A 14,150-nucleotide genomic window follows, 5' to 3' on the forward strand; every position below is an offset into this window, starting at 1 on the left:
ATCCCAGAACTTTGGGAGGCCGGGGTGGGTGGATCACCTGAGGTCATGAGTTCGAGACCAACCTGGCCAACATGGTGAAACCCCATCTCTACTAAAAATACAAAAATTAGCCAGGCAAGGTGTTGCGTGCCTGTAGTCCCAGCTACTCAGGAGGCTGAGGCGGGGGATCGCTTGAACCCAAGAAGCGGAAGTTGCAGAAAGTAGAGATTGCACCACTGTACCCCAGCCTGGGTGACAAGAATGAAACTCTATCTCAAAAAAAAAAAAAAAAAAAATTCCCTTGGGCTGTATTATGATAAATTATGAATAAGTGATGTGACTGTACCTATGAGAATGTGATATTAGAGCTGTCACTAAGAATGGGATTATCTGTATTGAACAGTTTACCAGAGATTATCTGCTATGGCATATAACTAACCACTTGCTGAAGAAAGAGGACAGTTAAGATTTCATATTTATAGCAGTGCCACCTAAAAACTCCGATAATTAAGATGTAAAATGTAAATCAGTCTGTATCCCCAAAACATGATAATTTTGTAATAATGAATAAATGAAGTAAATTTTTATAATGAATAATAAGTATACTTTTAACTGCTTAGGTTGACAGTTACCTTAATATAACTGAAGTATCTCCTCACATAGGCATTAACAGATCAACAACAGTTTGGTAAAGCTGATGAAATGTATGATAAGTGTATTGATTTGGAACCAGATAATGCCACAACATATGTTCATAAAGGGTATGTATTTTTGTGATTGTTCCAATGAGATAACAAATTTCTTGCATAGTAATAAAATGTATTTATTTTGGCCACTGAGGAAGGGGACTATGGTAGAGAAGTTAATTGACAAACTTCTTAATGCTCCTGGATTTCTTTTCATTCTTATAGAAATTAGTTAAGGATGCCAGGCGCAGTGGCTCACACCTGTAATCCTAGTACTTTGGGAGGCCAAGGCAAGCAAATCATCTGAGGTTGGGAGTTCGAAACCCTCCTGACCAACATGGTGAAACCCGGTGTCTACTAAAACTACAAAAAATTAGCCAGGTGTGGTGGCACATGCCCGATTCCCAGCTACTCAGGAGGCTAAGGAGTGAGAATCGCTTGAAACCAGGAGGCAGAGGTTGCAGTGAGCCAAGATTGCACCACTGCTCTCCAGCCTGGGCGGCAGAGTGAGGCTCTGTCTCAAAAAAAAACAAAAAGAAATTAATGTACTATTCTTGCTCTATGTTAAAGGTTTTAATTTCAAACTGAACATCCTGTCAGCTGTTGCTTGTATCAAAATAGGAAGCATACACAAGTGTTTGTGTCCTTGCATACTTGAATTATCCTAAGAAACTTCACTTAAATTTATATAAAGTGAAAAATAAGGGATGCAAGATTGGTAATAGAGCCTAGACCATTGAACACTTTTTGTAATAAGGAACTTAGACTAGCAAACCAATATAAGTTGAGGAAAAAAAAACACAATTTGATGCTGATTATATATTGCTTTAGGTTTTGTTTTTCCTTATAAGTTAACTTGTAAGTTCATTGAAGGCAGAAATCGAGTCATATTAATGTATGTGTATTCCTACTGATACTGGGCCATGGTCACATCTGGCTATTTTTTTGCATTTGCAGTTTACTTCAACTTCAGTGGAAGCAAGATCTGGATAGAGGTTTGGAACTTATCAGCAAGGCTATTGAAATTGACAATAAATGTGATTTTGCCTATGAAACCATGGGAACTATTGAAGTACAAAGGTAACTTCTGGAGTCTGTTAGGAAATGTATGGTAGCTCCATAGATATTTAGCTTTTTGTTCTTATTATGTACATGTTAAAGTCTGTTATGTTCTTTCCTCTTTTCACCTGTATTATTCATGTTGGAAAAAAAATGTGCTTAGGCAGTGACATAAGGATTGGTAGCTAAGTTGCCAGAAAATCTGGACCCTCCCCCAAAGAAGCATCCAGCCGAATGACTGGGCAAGTTGCAACATCAACTCAGAGTCCCCTGAGTTGGATAAGAACATTTTTTGCATCTCTGTCCTTTTTTTTTTTTTTTTTTTTTTTTTTTTTTTTTTTTTGAGACAGAGTCTCGCTGTGTCGCCCAGGCTGGAGTGCAGTGGCGCGATCTTGGCTCACTGCAAGCTCCGCCTCCCGGGTTCATGCCATTCTCCTGCCTCAGCCTCTCCGAGTAGCTGGGACTACAGGCGCCCGCCACCACGCCCGGCTAATTTTTTGTATTTTTAGTAGAGACGGGGTTTCACCGTGGTCTCGATCTCCTGACCTCGTGATCCGCCCGCCTCGGCCTCCCAAAGTGCTGGGATTACAAGCGTGAGCCACCACGCCCGGCCTGCATCTCTGTCCTTAACCTCTTATTTTGTATAAATGTTTATCCAGAGTTGCTCTTAAGATCTGCCATTAAAAGGTGACAGCTGTTTTATATATGGGGTTTATTGTATACCATCTTAATATTGGCATTGCCATTCATTTGAGTTTCCTACTCCAGGCCAAGTACTAAACTTTAGATGTTTTCTGAGTACTATTTCAATTACTCTTCATCCCCATCTTTATAAAGGTGGAGATTATATGATCCCTAATTTAACTGATGCCCAGAGTGCTTAGGTTTACAAGGTTGCACAGTAAGCCAATAGAGAAGACAGGGTTTGAGCTCATGTATCACTGATACCACAGTCACTGATCTTGGCATTATCACTTGTCAGGAAGCAGCATGAGTTTTCTTAATTCCCTATCATTCAGCCCCTCCTGTAGTCCTCTCCCTGCTCTACAGTAGGCAGAATATATATAGGCTGGTAAAAAAAAATTGTGTTTCTTTTGAACCATTCTGTACCCACAGTGGCATGTAAATATTAAGTTTTTTTTTTTCTTCTTTTTGTGAGACAGAGTCTCTAGCCCAGGCTGGAGTACAGTGGCACAATCTTGACTCTGCAACGTCTGCCTCCCGGGTTCAAGCGATTCTTGTACCTCAGCCACCCAAGTAGCTGGAACTACAGGCACACACCACCATGCCCAGCTAACTTTTTGTATTTTTAGCAGAGATGGGCTTTTGCCATGTTGGCCAGGATGGTCTCAAACTCTTGGCCTCAAGTGATTTGCCCATCTCAGCCTCCTGAAGTGCTGGGATTACAGGTGTGAGCCACTGCACCTGGCCTAAATTATTTCTTCATTGCTAATTTGTTAATGTGAATAAAATATTCTTGTACTAGAATAGGATAGGGTGGTAGTTCTTAATCTTTTTTGAGCAAAGCTGTGGATTCTTCTTAGAATAATGCACACAAAAACACTTTGCTTTTAATTTAAGGCTTTCATAGATCCTGGGTTAATTAAAGACCTCTGATTTAAGGTTTGATGGAATTTTGTTCACATGTTAATTGAACTTTTAAAAAATCCATTCTGAACCTTACAATTAAATAAGTGAATTTGAATAAATGAAATTGCAGATTATCCTAGGATTTTGCAGATCTGCTAGCTGTTGGCCTAATGCCAGAACATGAACTCTTGAAAAAAGTTTTTTTTAAAAATAAGTCTATCACGTTGCCATATATTGTAATAGGAGATTAAATATAGTCACCCTAGTGGTACCTTTTACTGGCATATAAAGAGTCTAACTGGCACATATGCCAGTAAAATGTACCTTACTAACATGTATGCCAGTTAGACTCTCTGTATATGCAGGTATATATATAGAGAGAGTAGGGACTTAATATTCTTTGTAGGATTGCATATATATGTAGCTAATACTAGTTACTTAAAACAGTTGGTTCTTAGATTGCTGTGGATTTGACCAGAATCAGGCAGAGGCAATAAATCTTGAGTATTTATTGAGTAGGTGTGAGTGTGCAGCACAATCAAGGAACTCACATAGACTGCCTGAAGAGTAGAGGTGCATGGGGTTGGGGACATGCTGGTAAGAGATGAAACAGAAAGAGGTGGGCCCACATCAGTCTTAAGGTGAGGCCCTTGCATGTCATTAGTGTCCCGACATTATGTCACTGCTTTCTAAAGGAGTCTCATGTTAACAGTAGAAACACGTAGAATTTAGGAACCAGATGGAATTGTGATTTTAAATAAGCCAATTAATTTCCCTAGTCTCACTGTTCTTATCAGTAAACACAGAATACAAGGGATATAATGTAAGCACATAGTATTTGTAATAGTAGTTGACATCATTGAGTGCTTTCAATGTGGTAGGTACTCTTGTTTATTTTAAAAGAAGCATTTTACTAGAATCATAGTAGAAGCTTAGTGGTCAGACTTCATGTAGCATCACTTACAACCTTCATTGAATATTGTGAAGTGCTTGTTGAATCTGAGACTTAAAAATTTTGTTCTTTTAGAGGAAACATGGAGAAAGCCATTGACATGTTCAACAAAGCTATTAACCTGGCCAAATCGGAAATGGAGATGGCCCATCTGTATTCACTTTGTGATGCCGCCCATGCCCAGACAGAAGTTGCAAAGAAATACGGATTAAAACCACCAACATTATAAAACAGGGGGAAAGCAGACTGATCCTCTTTTTAAAAGTTTACCCCCTCTTCAGCTGAACCCTAAAGACACTGTCATGAACTGTGTTGAATGGTGGAAATTAGTATTTCTGTTTGTGGTGTTGTTATTTGTTACATCTGTTTCATGTCTAGGTGTTGTGGGTGTGGCTGTTGAAGGAAGTTTGCAGTCTTGCAGCTTTTATATCCTGTGCAACAAAAGATTAGAACATGTTAAAGGGATTTTTAAATAAAGTTGCAAAGAGTACAAATGATAATTGGCCATGCAAATAAAAACTGATTTGTTGATTTTTTTTTTAATGGGTGTTGGGGGTTGATTATGTTCTGGATGATTTCGTCTTTATATATATGTGTGAATAATGTAAGTATTTTACAGCATGTTGATTTTTAAATTAACGTAGTAAATGCTGTAAAATAGATTTATATTCAATTAACGGCTTTCAATTGATTTTTTGAAAGAAACAGGTTAAATGGGGGATTAAAGTAAAATTGAGAGACCCTTTAAACCATTGTCAGCATGCACAATGCCTCTGATTCTGCAGTTTTAGAAACTTGGTGGCACTTATTAATCCTCTTGGCCCCTTTCCACTCTAGTGGATAGTGTACATTCTTCTTAAAGTCCACAACAGCAGATTTTCTTACAGTAAATTATGTAGATGCAAAATATTCTAATTGATATATGTGCTGGAAGACAGTATTGATGGGGGAGTGGACCAGACAAAGAGGTAAGATGAAACAGAAGTGTGTTTATAATTGTCTGTGACTATTTTCTATAATAATTAGTACTATTTAATGGTGAGCTTTTAAAAGTGTAGGATAGAGGGTACAGTGGCACTGTATATACTATTTATAGTCTCACCTACTTGGGAGGCTGAGGCAAGAGGCATGAGACCAGGAGCTCGAGGTTGTAATGTGCCATGATGATTGCACCTGCAAATAGCCACTGCACTCCAGCCTGGGCAATATAGCAAACCCCATCTCTTTAAAAAATTTTAGAACTTTTTTAAAATCAAAGTGCAGATTGCTTGTATGTAAAACCCAAATAAAGGTAGAGTAAGTGTGGTATATGGGAGTATTTAAATAGCTTAAAATTTCTAGTGAAGGACATGTGGCTAAAGGGTCAAAAAGGATGTAAGACTTGGAGCCAGAGCATAGTATTTCCTGAAATAACAAGTTCAGTGCTTTAACTATGGCTACATGTGCTTAAGGAATTTTGAGCCACTTATTTTTGAAGATGCTGAGGACATGTAGAGTGCTTTTTCTGTAGTGAGCTAACCTTGATCTCTAAGGACTAACTACCCAGGTCCAGGTCTTCACTAGGGATACCGACAGTGTTTTAGCTTTACTCCACCTCCTTACTTAGAAATCACTTTACAATTTATTTCCATTTTCCACTTTTATAGACCATCCTTTTGCTTATATGCTAGATTTTTCTGGTGAGGGAAGGGTTGTGTTCTTCAGGTGTCTTTTGTTTTGAAATACTCAGGATGGGGAGAGGTTTATTTAAGAACGAATTATAATTATGGTTTACACTGTTGGGAGTAAAGGAGCATTTTTACACCCCTTAAGTGTGCTTAATTCTGTTGAAACCAAAAAGATTTGTCTACAAATGCTATCTTTTTTAGAAACTATTAGAAATGACTCCCTTTCAAAGTCAATCTTTAGAAAATATTGAGGAGGCCACTAATTAGTTGGTGCAGTTAATATAATTCACGATGATTTGGATGATGGGAAGTTTGAGACTGCTGCATTTTGTTTTTAAATTATGCACCTTCTGAGAACCCCCAAATACAGAAATGTTCTACGTCTCTGAATGACCTCTGACTTTAAAAAAGTTTTTATTTGCATCGCTGCATTTTGTTTTTAAATTATGCACCTTCTGAGAACCCCCAAATACAGAAATGTTCTACATCTCTGAATGACCTCTGACTTTAAAAAAGTTTTTATTTGCATGGCTGTATTTACATTAACACTGACATTTTCTTCTACTCTTCTCCCTTCTTTCACCGTGGGGTTGGGTAGAGAAACACAAAGGAAACTGAAGCATGTGCCATTCTATACTGTCATTCCAAATTCTCATGGACTATTGCCTGTTGTGAAAATATTTGAAACTGCACTGAAAGCTGCATCTGTCTGTATCTTTCTTTTGTAAATGACCTCACATGTAAATTCACCAAATAAATATTACATTCAAGCTCTTCTATCTATTCTTTAAATAGAAAGATAGGTAGTTTAGGCTGGGCATGGTGGCTCACGCCTGTAATCCCAGCACTTCAGCAGGCCGAGGCGGGCAGATCACGAGGGCAGGAGATCGAGACCATCCTGGCTAACACAGTGAAATCTGTCTCTACTAAAAATACAAAAAATTAGCCGGGTGTGGTGGTGGGCGCCTGTGTTCCCGGCTACTTGGGAGGCTGGCAGAAGAATCACTTGAACCTGGGAGGCAGAGGTTGCAGCGAACCGGCTGAGATCACGCCATTGCACTCCAGCCTGGGCAACAGAGCAAGACTCTGTCTCAAAAAAAAAAAAATAGTTTATTCATTTATTATGCTATTGGGTAAATTCACAGTGAATCTCTTGTGAACTCAAAATAACTTTGAAAATAGGAACATACTGGAAATGTTAGTATATGAAGCAAAATAAGTTTGTTGGTATGAATGGTGGAGTTTGTTGAGAGCATCCACCCCTCCTACTGTGAAACAACGCTCCACGGAGAGCTGGTAGAGCCAACTTATTTCATTCTTTGCCTCTACCTTACCCATACATGCACAGCAGCCTGGAAGGTTGCCAATCAGACATGGACCCTGTGGGTAAGTTTATTTTGAATCTGGTTTCACCAGTGAGATTGATCATAGTTCTCAACCACATGGAATCTCTCAGAAAGCATACCTGAAATAATCATCCTTGAAAATTGTGGTGTAAGTAGAGAATACATCCCAAAACAATAAAAAGCAACTTTGGCTGTAAAACAGTTCAGACAGAACTTTCTGCCCTCTGGGAACTCAAATTGTAGTTTAAATAGTAGTTTGTACCTGTAGAAGTCAACTAATTGTTATCATAAGACTATAACAGGAGGACAATATAACCAAACCAGGAAACTTATGAGTATAGAATAACAATTACCCAAGACTCTTCTGTATGGAATTTGTATTTATAAGGAAATAACTTACTTAGGAGTTGTTGTGGGAATACGGGTTATAATTAGTCCTATTCCCATCCTCTGCTAAATCAATTTGTGAACAAAGTGACAAAATTTTAATTTACTTGCAAGCTTTACCACACTGATAGGATGAGTAATGATTCCCCAAAAGATAGCCACATCCTTATCCCTGCAACCTGTGAATGTTACTTTAGTTGGCAAAAAATGGGCTTTGCAGATGTAGTGAAGGGTCTTGAGAAGGGGAGATTATCCTAGATGATCTGGTGACCTTAAAATGCAGTCACAAATGTCTATGCAAGAGGAAAGTTTCAGACAGAAGAGATGGCAATGTTGCCACAGAGGCAGAGGAGACTGGAGTGATGTGGCCACAAGCCAAAGAATGTTGGCAACTACCAGAAACTGGAAAAGGCAAGAAACGGATCCTGCCCTAGAGCAGAGCACCAATACCTTCGTTTTGGCCCCATGAATTTGGACTCCAAAAGTAAAAGAGAATAACTTTTTTTCAGCCACTAAATTTGTGATAGTTTATTACATCAGCCATAGAAACAAATATTCCTTTGGCTATTGTGTACAAGCAGATAAATGGTTTAAAGGAATGCCTTTGAGTATGCTAAAGTAGAATGACTTCATATACACACAAATTTTGGCCAAAGGTCGTTTAGGCAGTGAATGTACACCCATGCCACAGACTGGAGTTTTCATCAAGAGGTGGGGGTATTTGTGATTTAAAATGTGAATGATTGCACTATAACTATCAGACCAAAAAGCTGCCCTTCAGGTATAAAGTAAAAATTGAGATCCCTCTGCCAGTACCCTACAAGAGACATCAAAAAGAAGGCACTGTTTTCAAACAACTCTTAGCATGAAAATAACTAGTCTGGTTTACTTCAAGGTGATGATAGTGCACAAATCATATTAGGAGTTGACAGTTTATAGTACTCTTAGATCCTTCTCAAAGGTCTTCATGCTGGAGGGCCTGCTGATCACTGGGATAGAAGTAGCTGTGGTACCTGGCCAAGGGGAGGAAGCTGAACATGGTGTATGCTAGGGGTCAAGATGATTGCTGCCTTTCAGAGCTCAGGACACATGGCTCAAATTTCTCCATTTCTTTTGTTGGTGCTTAAAGATTAACATGACTGTGCAAGTGTTGTCCTGGAAGGCTATGAAACAGCTTAGAGCAAATACAGGAAGACCATGACTAACATTGGCTCTTGGGCATCGTTTTAGAGGGTGAAAGGTTTAAAGCAAGAATGCAGCATGGTAGGATTCTCTGCAGAGATGATCCATGGCCTAAATTATGAACTGCTATATTAAATAACTTACCTGATTTTATTTCTTAATATTGCTCTGTGTCAAGAGCTGTAAAAGGTCTAAGATGTTACCCTTCTTGAAAACTAGTTTTCTGAACACTGGCAGAAGACATGAGACTCCTGGGTCAGACAACAGACTTACTTATTTAGAACATAGCAAGCAACATGAGTTTGAGCCCCAGATCCCATGGGAGTGACACAGGGCGAGCTAGGTGGATACTGCACGTGCAGTGGGTTTGCATCACAGCCCAAATATAATGAGGTCACAAGCAAACTGGCCTGACTTTTGCATTAGAGGGAAACACTATTTTGACTGTAACGGATAGTAAACAAATCTGTCCTATGATCCAGAGGAAGATAGTCTCTATCTTCCAAAGCTGTCATTATACGAACATTCTCAATTGGATAGTTTGGAACAAAACACCAATGCCTCTACTCACAAAATGTATGGAGAACTGACTCCCCATCTCTGTGTGTTCTTTTATGCATCTCAAGCTTAGTTTTTCAGCAGTGTAGAGCATTACAGTGTCTGCCTTGGACAATAACATGGTGCAGGGAGAAATATTACTGGCCTGAGCATCAGGTGACCTTAGCTCTAAATCAATACTGCATTTTTTTTTTTTTTTTTTTTTTTGGTCGAGATACAGTTTAACTCTGTTGCCCAGGCTGGAGTACAGTGGTGTGATCTTGGCTCACTGTAACCTCCTCCTGCCTTACCCTCCCAAGTAGCTGGGATCACAGGCATGCGCCACCACACCCGGGTAATTTTTGTATTTTTAGTAGAGATGGGGTTTTGCCATGTTGGCCAGGCTGGTCTTCAACTCCTGACCTTAAGTGATCTGCCCGTCTCGGCCTCCCAAAGTGCTGGCATTACAGGCGTGAGCCGCCATGCCCGGCCTCTAAATCAACACTGCTTTCACTGCTTTCTAACGGAGCTAAGATCTTAAGTAAATGAATATTCAGCTATACAGTACATGAAGTTACATCACATCCCAGGCTCTTCCCAGATCAGACTCCCTTAAGGTAAGGAAATCATTCCAGAATTATTTGGCCAGAAAACTTGGTGAGAGAACAAGTGCAACCTGTAGGAATAAATTCATTCCAACTCAACATTTACTAAGCACTCATGATGGTGAGGGTTAGCCATAAAAAGATGAATATAGAGGAGCTCGAAAACTGAGTTTTGGTGGGCTGGATAGTAAACGAAACTGTCATATGCTTCAGAGGAAGGTAGTCTCTAAAACAGAAGTACAATGTAGTGCCATGGAAACAAGAGTAATAAATTGTGCTAAGCATTAAGGAATAAATAGGATTTAGGTAAGGAGCTTTCCAGAATGTGGGGAAACAACCACAACAAATCTAAATAAAGGCACAGCATGAGTGTGAGCTGAAAACGAGGCATTCAAGGTAGAGTCCAGCAAAGTGAAGTGGTTGTTTTTAAACGAGTGGGGAAAAGCCAACAGGAGAGCTACGTGAATGAGAATTATCAGCATATATTGAAGACCATGCATGTAGCTGAGATTCCTCAGGACAAAATGTAAAACGTAAAGGAGCTAAAAATAAAACTATTAATATAAGGACCTTTAACATCTAAGGGACAATGTTAAGTGGTCAGAGAGGCAGCATGAACAAGGTCACATGAATGGTGTTGAGTTTGAGAGAGGCCACATGGACAGGTCTACGAATCGGTCTTTAGTAATCTGCCAGAAGAGTGTCACTGGAAAGATGAAAGCAGAATCTGGCTGCCAGGGTCTGAAAAGCAACTGAAAGAAACTTTAAGAAATTGAGTGAAAAAAAAATCAGGGAGAGTAGTTTACAGGATGGCATGCTCTTTGTTCTGAGGGAGAAACTTTGAGAATGAATCTACAGACAAAAGACTTAAAGCCTAGTTAGCACAATGGGATATACTTGGAGGATTCAATATACTTCAGGAAGAGCTAGGATGACAACACTTGGAATTACTGGACCCTGCCCACCATGTTCTGTTCTTGCAGATTCTTGTTCATTTGATTATGAATCAGCTGTGAAGTAAATCATTGAACAAGAAGCAGTGTCTTTGTATGTATGTGTTTTAGTTATTTGTACATCAGGGGCTTAACTTTTTAATTGGTGATTTTAACAAGACCATTTTATCCTAAAGTGCTTTCTATTCCAACAGCTGGCTTTTTCTTAGTCTCCGAACTTCATTCACAAGTAGAAATGAATGAAGATAATAATTTGATAGGAAATGTGAAACTGTCACACACAGGTGGTTATGAGGCATAAGGAACAGCCCCTGTTTAGCCTGCAGCACATGCATCATTTCCCTTTCTATCCCTCCTGGCTTCATTGTACCCACGCACCACCAAAACTTACACAGCAATGCCTAAAAAGTAGCACAAAAGACTTAAAACCAGTGCCAATAGAGCAGAACATTTATCTTGAAACCTAAACTCTTGTCTCAACTTTTTTCCACTTGGTGTACTTTGCACAGACCTAACTTTTGGTATCAGGAAGGAGTCCTTCCCTAAATACCCAGTCGATGTCACAATCTACTCCCTCCTTGGTCATTTAAAACCCCATAATGTTACTTATTTATTCATTTGCAATCAGTGCAACACTTACTATCTGTTAGCTCTCAGCTTCAAACAGCTAGGTCAAAGTCAAGTAGAACTTTCACCACAAACTGCACATCCTGACCTATTTGAACAGAGTTCGTCATCCCTGTGAGGAATTCACTTAAATGTGAATTCATTAAATGTGTTGCCTTACCTAAACTGCAAGAGATAGAGGTTCACAACTTGTGATAGCAGACTTCAAAGTATTAAGCAAAAACAAAAAACAAAAATAAAACATCATTGTCTAATTCATTAGAAAGGGAGTACAGGGGTATGGCAGTTAAAACTTAGCCATGGCCTCAATTGCAATGTTCTTTCACTCCAAGTGGGAATCCAGTGTTCATTTTATTCAGATATCACTTTGCAAAAAAGTAAAATCCAGGGCCAGGTTACCACACATTTTCTAAGAATAAAATGCTACATACTAATTATAGGAGATGCCTACTTCAGTTGTTTCTTTTCATATTTTTCAAGAGTACCAGAAGGCAAGATCACCTGATATACCACTGAAAGGACAATTCATTTAATGAAATACATAAAAACAAAAACAAAAGGTTGGGTGCCATGGCTCACGTCTGTAATCCCAACACTTTGGGAGGCCTAGGCTGGTGGATCACTTGAGGCCAGGAGTTCGAGATCAGACTGGCCAACATGGTGAAACCCCATTTCTACTAAAAATACAAAAATTAGACCGGGCGTGGTGGCTCATGCCTGTAATCCTAGCATTTTGGGAGGCTAAGGCAGGTGGATCACTTGAGGTCCGGAGTTCAAGACCAGCCTGGCCAACATGGTGAAACCGTCTCTACTAAAAACACAAAAATTAGCCAGGCATGGTGGCACATGCCTGTAGTCTCAGCTACTGAGGAGGCTGAGGCCTGAAAATTGTTTGAACCCAGGAGGTAGAGGTTGCAGTGAACCAACATCATGCCACTGCACTCCAGCTTGGGCGACAGCATGACTCTGTCTCAAACAAACAAACAAAAAAAGAAATGTAAAAAGTTTTAGCATCCACCTGCCTTACCTGTTACAGGAATGCAACATCTCTGTAAAGCGTCTTTGCTTCTGTAGCATCAAGACAACTAGGATGGCTTGTCCACTGGTTTTCAAACTTCTGAGCAGCTCTTTAGAGGAAGTTTTTTGGGGAATAAGAAAATGCAAGAGAGGGTTCCTAGGTTCCACACATCCACATCAACCAGATCATTCTTTCATTTTTTATACAGATGTAGGCTTTACAGCAAGACTTTCTATTTAAAAAAGAAAATAATCTCATGAGACTAGAGTAAAATATATAAAAGTAAGAAAATACATTTTTAAAAAAGAAAATGATTTCGCACTATTACAACGCTTAACTATTTCAGTGTGCCTGCTAGGATAGCAGTGGTACTGTAGTCTAGGGTTACCTGAAAGCACCTGACATCCTTTAAAAGGATCTGTGAGGTTGCTTTTTTGCAACAGCCAAAATCTGGAAATAGCCCAAATCTCCAACAGCAGGTAAATGAACAAACAAATTGTATACTACTCAGCAATAAAAAAGGAATGAATTATGAATTACTAATGCACACACCAGATGACTCTCCAAGTAATTTTGAGGTCTGATTGCTTCTGTCTAAAAATGAAAGAAGTAATTTCGAGTAAAAGAAGACATACAGACAGAGTATGTAATTTTGAGTGATTTTGAGTGAAAGACGTAATTTTGAGTTCCAAGTGATTTTGAGTGAAAGAAGACATACAGAAAAAGCACTAATGGCATGATTTCATTTTTATATAATTTTAGAAAATGCAAGCTAATCTATAGTAATAAAATTTATCAGTGATTGACAGAGGACTAGCCAGAGGGATTATAATAGAGCACATGGAAACTTTTGGGGGTGGTAAATATGTTCTCTTGATTGGTTTATAGCTGTATATGTCAAAGTTTACCAAATTGCACACTTATTTTTTTAAAGTAAAATTATGCATCAATTGTAAACTAAAAACTTAATTTTAAAAAGTCATTTGTCTTTCTCTTGTTCTCAGTACACAGTGTTGTTTTCCAGAAGTTAAATGACACCATGTCTTCACCTTTATAGCTAATGGAATGTGTGCTCATGTATCTTGTGTTTTAAATTTTTCTCCGTTTTACTTTCCGATATGGTAAATGGTAAATAGCTATATGAGAGATCTATCTTAAACCAGTGGTGTGCTACAGCAGGATTGCACCAGCTCCCAAGAGCGGATTGTGCACATCTATTCCCAACTCTGTGTTTAGAGGTGTCATGCAGATAGCTTGAACTCAGCCATGGTTAAGTATTTACATGATGAAAAGCAGCAAAATCGGGGATTTTTCTCAAATAGCTGGTTGTTAAACAATTACTGGCCCAAGTAAGCAAAAACCCATTGAAGTCTTTGAGATACATACATATAGTGAGATAGGGTCTCTGGCTGAACTCAAACTTGTGGACTCAAGGGATCCTCCTGCCTCAGCCTCCAATGTAGCTAGGACTACAGGTGCATGCTACTGCGCCTGGCTCAGTCCCTAATTTTTAACCGCAAAAGGATTCTCAAACCAAGCTGTCTAAGAACTACTAGGTTCAG

General features: G+C 39.1%; 1 protein-coding gene across 1 annotated transcript in view; it reads left to right on the forward strand.

Moving 5' to 3' along the window:
• Window positions 1-4,785, forward strand: part of TOMM70 (translocase of outer mitochondrial membrane 70) — a 36,860-nt gene extending 32,075 nt beyond the window's left edge. The window contains exons 10-12 of the mRNA XM_003261734.4: window positions 643-740; window positions 1,623-1,745; window positions 4,342-4,785. Of these exons, the coding sequence (XP_003261782.1) occupies window positions 643-740; window positions 1,623-1,745; window positions 4,342-4,495 (375 nt within the window). The 3' untranslated portion in view covers window positions 4,496-4,785. The remainder of the gene's footprint in view (window positions 1-642; window positions 741-1,622; window positions 1,746-4,341) is intronic.
• Window positions 4,786-14,150: the final 9,365 nt, after the last annotated feature.

The sequence above is a fragment of the Nomascus leucogenys genome, chromosome 21 (genome assembly GCF_006542625.1).
Source record: "Nomascus leucogenys isolate Asia chromosome 21, Asia_NLE_v1, whole genome shotgun sequence".
Lineage (NCBI taxonomy): Eukaryota > Metazoa > Chordata > Mammalia > Primates > Hylobatidae > Nomascus > Nomascus leucogenys.